The sequence below is a fragment of the Arachis ipaensis genome, chromosome B6 (genome assembly GCF_059453495.1).
Source record: "Arachis ipaensis isolate K30076 ecotype BB chromosome B6, ASM5945349v1, whole genome shotgun sequence".
Classification (NCBI taxonomy): Eukaryota; Viridiplantae; Streptophyta; class Magnoliopsida; order Fabales; family Fabaceae; genus Arachis; species Arachis ipaensis.
Genome location: NC_142441.1, coordinates 126,027,550 through 126,037,004, shown reverse-complemented (window position 1 = coordinate 126,037,004; position 9,455 = coordinate 126,027,550). Strand labels below are relative to the sequence as shown.

At 34.8% G+C, this 9,455-nt stretch overlaps 2 protein-coding genes across 2 annotated transcripts; both read left to right on the top strand.

Annotated features, from left to right (window-relative positions):
• The first annotated feature begins 295 nt into the window (after positions 1-295).
• On the top strand, positions 296-4,221 carry LOC107604973 (eukaryotic translation initiation factor NCBP). Its single transcript, XM_016306702.2, has 6 exons — positions 296-582; positions 681-782; positions 962-1,066; positions 1,153-1,230; positions 3,475-3,594; positions 3,705-4,221. The coding sequence occupies exons 1-6, from the start codon at positions 523-525 to the stop codon at positions 3,834-3,836; spliced, it is 597 nt and encodes a 198-aa protein (XP_016162188.1). The 5' UTR covers positions 296-522; the 3' UTR covers positions 3,837-4,221.
• Positions 4,222-5,226: 1,005 nt separating this feature from the next.
• On the top strand, positions 5,227-9,053 carry LOC107604974 (tubulin alpha-5 chain). The gene is made up of 5 exons (XM_016306704.3): positions 5,227-5,656; positions 5,962-6,176; positions 6,257-6,456; positions 7,357-7,865; positions 8,535-9,053. The coding sequence occupies exons 1-5, from the start codon at positions 5,544-5,546 to the stop codon at positions 8,848-8,850; spliced, it is 1,353 nt and encodes a 450-aa protein (XP_016162190.1). The 5' UTR covers positions 5,227-5,543; the 3' UTR covers positions 8,851-9,053.
• Positions 9,054-9,455: the final 402 nt, after the last annotated feature.

Here is a 9,455-nt window from a genome sequence, read left to right as displayed (position 1 = left end):
AAAAAATTTAAAAGCCTTTTAAAAAACAAAACGCAAACTTCGTTTGTTTATTTCTCTTAACAAAAAAAATAAAAAAAAAACTAAAAGGTAACCTACGTTTTAACCAATCTTCGTAGCAGTGGAAATTTTGGTCATGCATCTATTTCATTGCACAACCCCAATATCAAATCCATAATGTCCACTTACCAAAAAAAAAAATCCATAATGAAAAAAATGAGCCTATTTTCGTTAGCAACAAAATATTTAGAATGTTTTTGTGGTGTACCAAGGTTAGCAACAAAAATCCACTTAATTCGGCTACAAAACAAATCAAAACAAAACAATCTTTAATTCAGCTGGTTACATGTTATGTATGCATCACTCTGAGAGGCAATACCGATTGCGCCTTCACTTGTTGACTGTTGAGGAGCTTCCGACCTTTATATAGTCAAGTGGAACCAAATTAGTACCGACTGGGACGCGGATAACAGGCAAGGCAAGAAATTAACGGCAAGGGTGAAAGCTAGGGTTTTGGATTTGGGAATGGAGAAGAAGGAATTGGACACCACCAACAACGCCAATGCTGCTCTTCACCCCCTCAAGGTTCCTCTATCTCGCTCTACTCATCCAATTTCACATTTCCATTGATCTATTTACTTTAGTTTGCGTTCCTGATTGAATTCCTAATTTCCATGGCGCAGAACAAATTCGTACTATGGTACACTCGTAGAACACCTGGAGTTCGAAACCACACCTCAGATTCGTACGAGGACAGCATCAAGAAAATTGTCCATTTCAGTACCGTAAGGATTTCCATCTTCCTTATATATCTGATTGTACGCTATGCTTGAAAATGAAATATGAATTTTTGTAATGAGTTTTGCTTTGTGAAAGGATACTGTGGCACGCTATTGATGTTGTGATGTAGTTTCAAAATCCTTTTTATAATTAGTGTTATTACTTTGTTCTTACGCTTGAATAGGTTGAAGGATTTTGGGTGTGCTATTGCCATCTTTCTCGCCCTTCGTCCTTGCTAGTTCCCACTGATTTGCACCTTTTTAAGGAAGGAATCCGCCCTTTGTGGGAGGTACCCTTTTAATCTGTTTCACATTCTATATGGATTTTGCGTGGGATTGAATGAACACAGTGCATAATTCTTGTTTCTTCTTTTAGGATTCTGCTAACTGCAATGGTGGTAAGTGGATTATTCGATTCAATAAGGTTGTCTCAGGCCGGTTTTGGGAAGACCTGGTATGTAAAAAACTCTTCGCTTCTGAGGAAATGTATTGGCCATATTTCATTTTCAGTTTGTGTGTGACTGACACTGACGGTGTGTATGTCTTGGCAATGTTTATAACTAAGTTTTCTCTTTTGTTGTATGGATAACTGCAATTCAATAGTTTAATTTGCTGGTGTTAAGTGGTCAGCTAAATCTTGATAATCGAATCGTCACATGTACATTGGATGTTTAGTTTTTGATTTTGTATTTTTAAAATATTTGATATTTTTCCGTCAGTTGCTTTGTTTGTTAATCTTCATTTATATGTTCCTGTTATTTTCATAATTACAGTTCCTTCGTTGCATGTTGAAAAGGTTTCGACATAGCAGAATCTGATGAAACATGGAGTTAGAAAAAATATTTTAGAAGTCTCTTTATGTGTATCTATGTGCCGTTTTCCCCTGTAATTCCCAATCTTTTTTTTTTCTTTGGTTTTTTCGTTTGGGCTCTTCCTATGTAGCTAATAGAACACAATAAGTTTATCTGATTAGCCAACACCGTATAGTGGGAAAAGACTTTGTTGTTGTTGTCTTTACCTATCCTTTTTATTTGTGCAAATTATCATTAATTTTTGGCTAAAATGGATTCGAAAGAAAAAAGCTAAAAGTGCCATAAGGGCGATTGTTAAGAGAATGAAAGTGTAAAGTTTTGGTTTTTCCAATGCATTTAATGCATAAAAAGCTTAAAATGTTTACATTTCATTTGCATTTTCTATGTAACTTTCTAATTGTAGTATCTTTAAATAACGCCTTTAGGACACTTGTTAGCAAGACCTTGACAAAAAATAACTGCAAAAGATGAAAATGACAAAAAAGAACCCAAAAGATAGTAGATGGATAAAAATAACAAAATATACTATCATTTTCTATAAGTGGCAAATGACTTGTGTATTTAATCCAACTTTTTGTGGGAAGACTTGGGATCATTATTCAGAAGGTGTATGCAAAAAATCAATGCAAAGTTTGATCTCTAAACACCCTTTCCATTTTTTAAAAATTTTTGGTTATTAGCATAGAATAAAGTCACCAAAAAGGTTCACATGGCTTAAAATTACCAAATTTAAGGATAGAAAAAAATGATCATTTTTCTAATTATACTTGCAAAAAAATCACGTTGAAATTTGTCAAACTAATACTATCTTTCGGGGATTTTTTTGTCATTTTTCTTTTTGTGGTAATTTTTGTCAAATCTCTGAATCTTCTAGGTGCATTTTTTGTAGTCTACCTGTGGATCAACTTTTAAACTCAGCACATCACTCCTTTAACTCAAGCTGTGCATATGGAGTACGTGACTGCACAATTTGGTAACCTATGGAGTCAAGTTGTTGAGTTTTAGACCATAAGAAGCATTCTCTGAAAATAGCCTGTGGTTTGGGGGGGGTTCCGTGGTTTTAAGCTTCTTCCTGGGCCACCCTCCCAGATTCCTCCCTCCACCACAAAAAAAAAAAAAAACCTTAAAAATTTCCACTTCTTATATAACACAAACTAATTAGCTTTTGTAATTTTCAATCAAAGAAAGTTACTGTGTCCTACGTAACTTGTGTCAGAAAGAATGAGTCCAGATTGTTTCCATAACCGTGTTTACACGAAGATTTAATAAATTGCTGCATGATGGATAATCAAGTTCCTTGTGTCTGGATGGATTAGTTTAACTTGCAAACACCTAGTGATTTTGAAGTATATCTTCTTCCACCACTAAGGAGGACCATTATAGGTCAATGTTATGAAAGTTTTAATTGGTCAAGAAGTGGACAGATTCTTAATCGATGTTCTCTATAACCCGCCTCCTGTGTACCCTGTTTCATATTTAAATCGCTTTACTAATGTATTAGGTGGCTAGGCACTATCTTCATTTATATTATACTTTTGAATGAGCAATAGTTCATCATAAACCCTTATTAGACTTCATGTATGCAAGATGCTGTTAAATGGTTAGGTGGATAATAGTAAATATTGGGACTGAACCAAAAACGATGTAATGGCAATCTAATAAATGGGTTGCTTTGTATTTCTCTGAATGAAACATTTTGCTGAGCTTTATTGAGGTAAACGTTCTGCCATCTACTGTTATCCCTGAAATCTACATTCCTTTGTACTTTTTGTATATATAGGCCAATTTAGTCTCTTCTGCTGAGTGAATATTGTTCCAGGATCTATATAGTTAAAGATTGCCTGTAATTGCTGAAGTTGAAGTTTGTTAAAATGGCTTGAGTACAGGTTCTTGCCTTAGTGGGTGACCAACTAGATTATGGAGATGACATTTGTGGTGCAGTACTAAGCATTCGTTTCAACGAAGACATAGTGAGTGTCTGGAATCGCAATGCTTCCGATAATCAGGTTGGCATATCATTTTCTGAAGGTGTATGTACACATTTACATTCGTACTTACAGTTTTGCTAGCATATGTGCTAAATTCATTATTCAATGACCTGGATTTTTCTTCCCAGGCTATAATGGGTCTGAGAGATTCAATAAAGCGTCATTTAAAGCTTCCCCATGGGTATGTTATGGAGTACAAGCCCCACGATGCCTCTCTGCGCGACAACTCCTCTTACAGAAACACTTGGTTGAGAGGCTAGAGATACGTTTCTTGTAGACGCTGCTGATACAGAAGCTCTTATATACTGGCGCAGCTGTCACTCGGTTGGGGAATCAATGACATAAGGCTACAATCAAATGATTATGGCGGAGCTGGTTTCTGCCTTCTGAATTCAAATGCGCGGCATCAACATTGTGACTGCTTTTAGTTGTAGGTTTCATCCCTAGTTTCTGTAGTATATAGCAGTCCTTTGTTGTGAATAAAGTTTTCTTCTCACGCTTGAGCCTTCATGGTGTGCTTGCAGCGCTATTTCATCTCATGATAGATCCATGGTGCATTTTGATTTTTGATATGATAATCTTTGAAAAATTTCAAGTGTCCTCAAAACTATTGGTATGATATTATGGATGACATTTTATATAAAATGGCTCTCGGGGAAAAAGATACAACTCAATTTTACTTATATAGTGCTACTTATGAAAGCATCTCAATTTAAGGGATTCAGAGCTCAGACTGACCATGTGTGGCCCCTTAAAGATTTTGATTTCAATTTTCAACAAATAGGTTCCAAAAGAGAAATGATAAAATATAAACACACTGGTAGAAAACTAGAAATAGAAAATTGAATGTGCAAGAACCTTCCGGTTTCCATGACAAAACAGAAAGGAAACAGCAAACAAGAATATTGATATTGTAACAAAAGTAACTTCTGGTGAACAAGAAGGGGACTTCCCACTGTCAGACAGCCTATAATTGATTTTCTTATGATTGAATTTTGGTTGTTACTTATTTATGCAGGAGCAAGAGGACTAGAGGGTTAATAATGTAACGTACCATGTAAGTACAACTCTCTCCAAGCATAAGCACACACGTAAGAATTGGTTAGTGGCTATATCACCAATAAGTAATTCAATTCAGTTTATTATAACCTGCACTGCATATTTTTTAATCCTAATCTAACAAATGATAGGAATCATCCTGCCTATGACGAAATGAACAATAAAAAAATCTTGCATTGATTATACAACAAAAATATCTTGAAGAGAAGTCGTAATTATACAGATAGATACAGTTGTGGAAGAGAAGAGAAGACAAAGACAGTGAGTTGAACAGCTGTATTGCTGTGTGACAAGTCCCGAAGGATGGAAACGAGTCATAAATTGAACTATTGAAGAAAGAAATTACTCTAGTGAAGAGTGATATACGTTGAAAACCGACCAAAAGAAGTGGGTCCCTTGACCAAGAGAAGAGCGATATAAATTATTGCTCCTCTTTTACCTAACAAAATGCTGATAATTAGTATCCAGGGGGCATTGGATAAACTAATAAAAAATGAGAAAAATTATAAAATTTTAATAGTATTTAAAAATATAGTTAAAATAATACGAAATAATATTATGAAATGACCTAGAAGGTTTGAAGAGTTAAAAGAAGGCATTATAAGATAATATAAACAACAATCGGTGTGATTTAGATTTTTTGCGTAGCTGTTATTTAGATTTTCTAAATTTACAGTTCGTTACATGTGAAAAAAAGAAGTATCGAAAAATGAACCGGATCGTTCGTTAATTTTTTGACATGTGGCTCTTCGGCCTTCCCTTCAATGAATGTGTTTCTTTATGAACCTTCAACAAATCAATTAAAATACCAAGAGAGTCTACTCTCTACTCTGCTCTCTCTTCTTTCTTCGAATGTTTTATTTGCATAAAATTGTAGAAACTAGAAAGGAGTAAGAAAGCAGAACAAGATGAGAGAGGTAATAAGTATTCATATTGGACAAGCTGGAATTCAGGTTGGGAATTCATGTTGGGAGCTCTATTGCCTTGAGCATGAAATTCAACCTGATGGCATGATGCCAAGGTTCTCTTCTCTTTTCCTTTTACATTCCTATCTTAATCACCTTTCATCACAAACGATATGCTTCCTTTTTTTTTCTTTAATCAACAGTGTCTAGCTATATGATCAATGTTTATATGAACTTTGCATTAGGCAGTATCATTATAGAATTAGTTTATTTGGATCGTGTTAACAGAACCAAGTGTTTGGGGAAAAGGTTTGTTAAGTGAATCATCAAGTGTAATTCAGGAATATCATGATTTTAATCTTTCAACTTTCACTTATAATTGTTCCATCAATTGTGTTGAGTGAACTTTATCTGCTTGCAGTGATACCTCGCTTGGTGTCGCGACAGATTCTTTTAACACGTTCTTCAGCGAGACGGGATCAGGAAAGCACGTGCCGAGGGCTATATTCGTCGACTTAGAGCCTAGTGTGATTGATGAAGTAAGAACTGGTCATTACAGACAACTCTTCCACCCTGAGCAATTAATATCTGGCAAAGAAGATGCTGCTAACAATTTTGCCAGAGGACATTACACTGGTATGTCAATTTGCTAATGCAGAGGACTAAAACAAATTGGCTGCTTTGTTTCAATGTTGTGTGTATCTATGATGGTGCAGTTGGAAGAGAGATTATCGAGCTATGCCTCGATCGAGTTAGAAAATTGGCAGATAATTGCACCGGTTTGCAAGGATTCTTGGTTTTTAATGCTGTTGGTGGAGGCACTGGCTCTGGTCTTGGATCGTTGCTTTTGGAACGATTATCTGTGGATTATGGAAAGAAATCTAAACTTGGATTCACTATCTACCCTTCTCCTCAGGTATTTATGTTAAAATCATTGGAAAGATGAAAATCAGTGTACAAATGTACAATGGATGTGGCAAATTAGTGATATGTTGTAGGATGATCCCAATTTGATTTCTCTAGTGTTCTAAGATATGATGCAACTTGTCACAAAGGAAACTAACTAGTAGGATACTTAGATTTTGTTATTTGTTGCAGTTAATTCTTATTGGTTTTGCCGATAACAAAGTCGAATACATGTTCAATTTGTTCCTTAAAATTGCAAGCATATTTTATTTTAATGTCTGAAATTTCAAATGTATCGGTTAGTTTAATATCTAAAACTTTTATATATTTATGTTAGTTTTAGGGCAGATCATCTATTATTGATTTGTTGATGTGTTATGTCAATTGATATGCCAACATATCATGTGATATTATATTGATCAATGGCGAGACTCATGTTATGATCAACCGTGCTATACATATACTAAAATAAGCTACTAGTATAAAATACATGTTAGAATATAAATAAAATAAATTAAACTCTACATGTATTTATACACAAATACATTGGTAGCTAATTTTAGTGTATAAATAACATTTTTGTATTAGGATATGCCATAGACCAGAACTATGCAAATTTACATCGTGGGTCAATTGCATGTGGCATGCTACGTATTGGGGAAAGTCATAGTAACTGATTTTTATTTGACTAGTCAAAGACCAGAATAACCAACAAAATGTAACCTTAATGACTAAATTGAAATCTTTTTGTAATTTTATGAAACTCAGATGAAATATGCTCTTAATTTCAAGTAACACATTGAACCTTTACTCTCAAACTTTTATGCTTTGCATAATTGTTTCTATGCAAGTATTGTTCTTCAGTCTCTGTGGAATGCTCTTCTTATGGTAGTATTGTTTTAACATGCAGGTATCTACTGCAGTTGTTGAACCTTACAACAGTGTCCTTTCCACTCACTCCCTTCTGGAGCACACTGATGTGGTTGTGCTTTTAGACAATGAAGCAATATATGACATCTGCAGAAGATCATTAGACATTGAAAGGCCAACTTACACCAACTTGAACCGTCTCATTTCTCAAATCATCTCATCCTTAACCACTTCCTTGAGATTCGACGGTGCGATCAATGTGGACGTTACTGAGTTCCAAACTAACCTTGTGCCGTATCCTCGAATCCATTTTATGCTCTCATCCTATGCACCTGTCATTTCGGCTTCTAAGGCATTCCATGAGCAGCTATCGGTTCCTGAGATCACCAGTGCTGTTTTTGAGCCGTCAAACATGATGGCTAAGTGTGATCCTAGACATGGCAAGTACATGGCTTGCTGCCTCATGTATCGCGGCGATGTTGTGCCAAAAGATGTAAATGCAGCTGTTTCAAATATCAAGACAAAGCGAACAATTCAGTTTGTTGACTGGTAATTAGTTATTCTCTTCCTCACTTTAAATAACGATCAAAATTCAGAAGGTATGCTTTCATGAGGTAACTAAAGATGCTTACTTTAGACCTTCTTTAAAGATTGGTCATACCTTAGCACTGCTTTATTCTTAAAGTGCAAAATTAAAACCAGAATTTTAACCTTGCAATTCAGATCATTTGGCTCTGACATGTCTTGAATCTTGATCTGTTTCTAAAACTTTGTACGATATTGATAATGAACAAGAATGAAGTACGAGGACTTATCTGACATTCTTGCTCTGGTCTCGTTAAACTCAGATCAGAAATGATGTGAAAATGAATATTATTGATTCACTTCAACTGAATACTAATACAGGTTTATATATACGTTACTGCAGCTGTGAGCTGGGATAACAGAATAACAAACCTATAACTACCAACCAACCAACTAACTGTGTATATTCCTAATAGATTTTGTTTAGTTATTTTTTCAGTTGAAGAATTTTGTTAGCAGGTAACTAGGTATTACCTTGCTTATAGGTTGTGTGAGATGTTTCTGTATTCCTAAGAATTTTGCACAAGAAATCTTACATTGAAGTATATGAAGAGCATTTCACAAACCACACTTGTTTGTATTTATTTCGTTTCTGTTTGCAAAATCTAATTCTGTTTTTATGGGAAATTTCAGGTGTCCTACTGGTTTCAAGTGTGGAATCAACTACCAGCCTCCAACAGTTGTACCAGGAGGTGATCTTGCGAAGGTGCAGCGAGCAGTTTGTATGATAAGCAACAACACGGCTGTGGCCGAGGTTTTCTCTCGTATCGACTACAAATTTGATCTCATGTATGCTAAGCGTGCATTCGTCCACTGGTATGTTGGTGAAGGAATGGAAGAAGGTGAGTTCTCAGAAGCCAGGGAGGATCTTGCTGCACTCGAAAAGGACTACGAAGAAGTTGCAGCAGAAGAGAACGAAGACGAAGAAAGCGGCCAAGAAGGTTACTGAAATCAAAGTATTCAATTCAGAAATCAATCCTTCATCGTCACTAGTGCTTCCTACATCTTCCTTCTTTTTTTTTTTATTTTTATTTCTTGTTAGTACTGTCCTTGTAAATTGTTTCCGAACATCGTTAGTTCTGTGTTATATGCCTTCTCGAGACTTTTGAGACTTTTTTTTTTCCTTCATGAACAATGGAAGATGGATGGTCACATCTTGCTTTAAGTTTTTTATGTCGAAAATCTTTGATAACAAAAAAATATTAATCACAAATAGACATAATTTATCTTATTTAGTATATATTAATTATTACAATAATTAATAAATATTAAATAAGATAAGTTGTGATCATTTTTTTGTCTTCATAGCAAAAAATATTTACCTGTAGCTTTGTTTTATGTTTTAGATAGGAGAGGAAAGATGGAACAAAAACAAAATGACTAAACAAGAATGAATAACAGTCATAAAGAAAAGGATAATACTAATAAAATTGAAGTGATTTTTTCTAATCTACTTTTACTCCCCATAGGTAATTAATATGGGGTCTAACTAACTCTTACAAATTTCTATTGGACTGGACTTAAATCCCACTAAAATAAAAAATAAATCCACTC

Coding starts and splice junctions, on each gene's coding strand:
- LOC107604973 (XM_016306702.2), top strand. CDS start 523: ATGGAGAAGAAGGAATTGGACACCACCAACAACGCCAATGCTGCTCTT. Junction 583..680: donor CTGCTCTTCACCCCCTCAAG/GTTCCTCTATCT, acceptor TCCATGGCGCAG/AACAAATTCGTACTATGGTA. Junction 1,231..3,474: donor GCCGGTTTTGGGAAGACCTG/GTATGTAAAAAA, acceptor GCTTGAGTACAG/GTTCTTGCCTTAGTGGGTGA.
- LOC107604974 (XM_016306704.3), top strand. CDS start 5,544: ATGAGAGAGGTAATAAGTATTCATATTGGACAAGCTGGAATTCAGGTT. Junction 6,177..6,256: donor TGCCAGAGGACATTACACTG/GTATGTCAATTT, acceptor ATGATGGTGCAG/TTGGAAGAGAGATTATCGAG. Junction 6,457..7,356: donor CTATCTACCCTTCTCCTCAG/GTATTTATGTTA, acceptor TTTAACATGCAG/GTATCTACTGCAGTTGTTGA.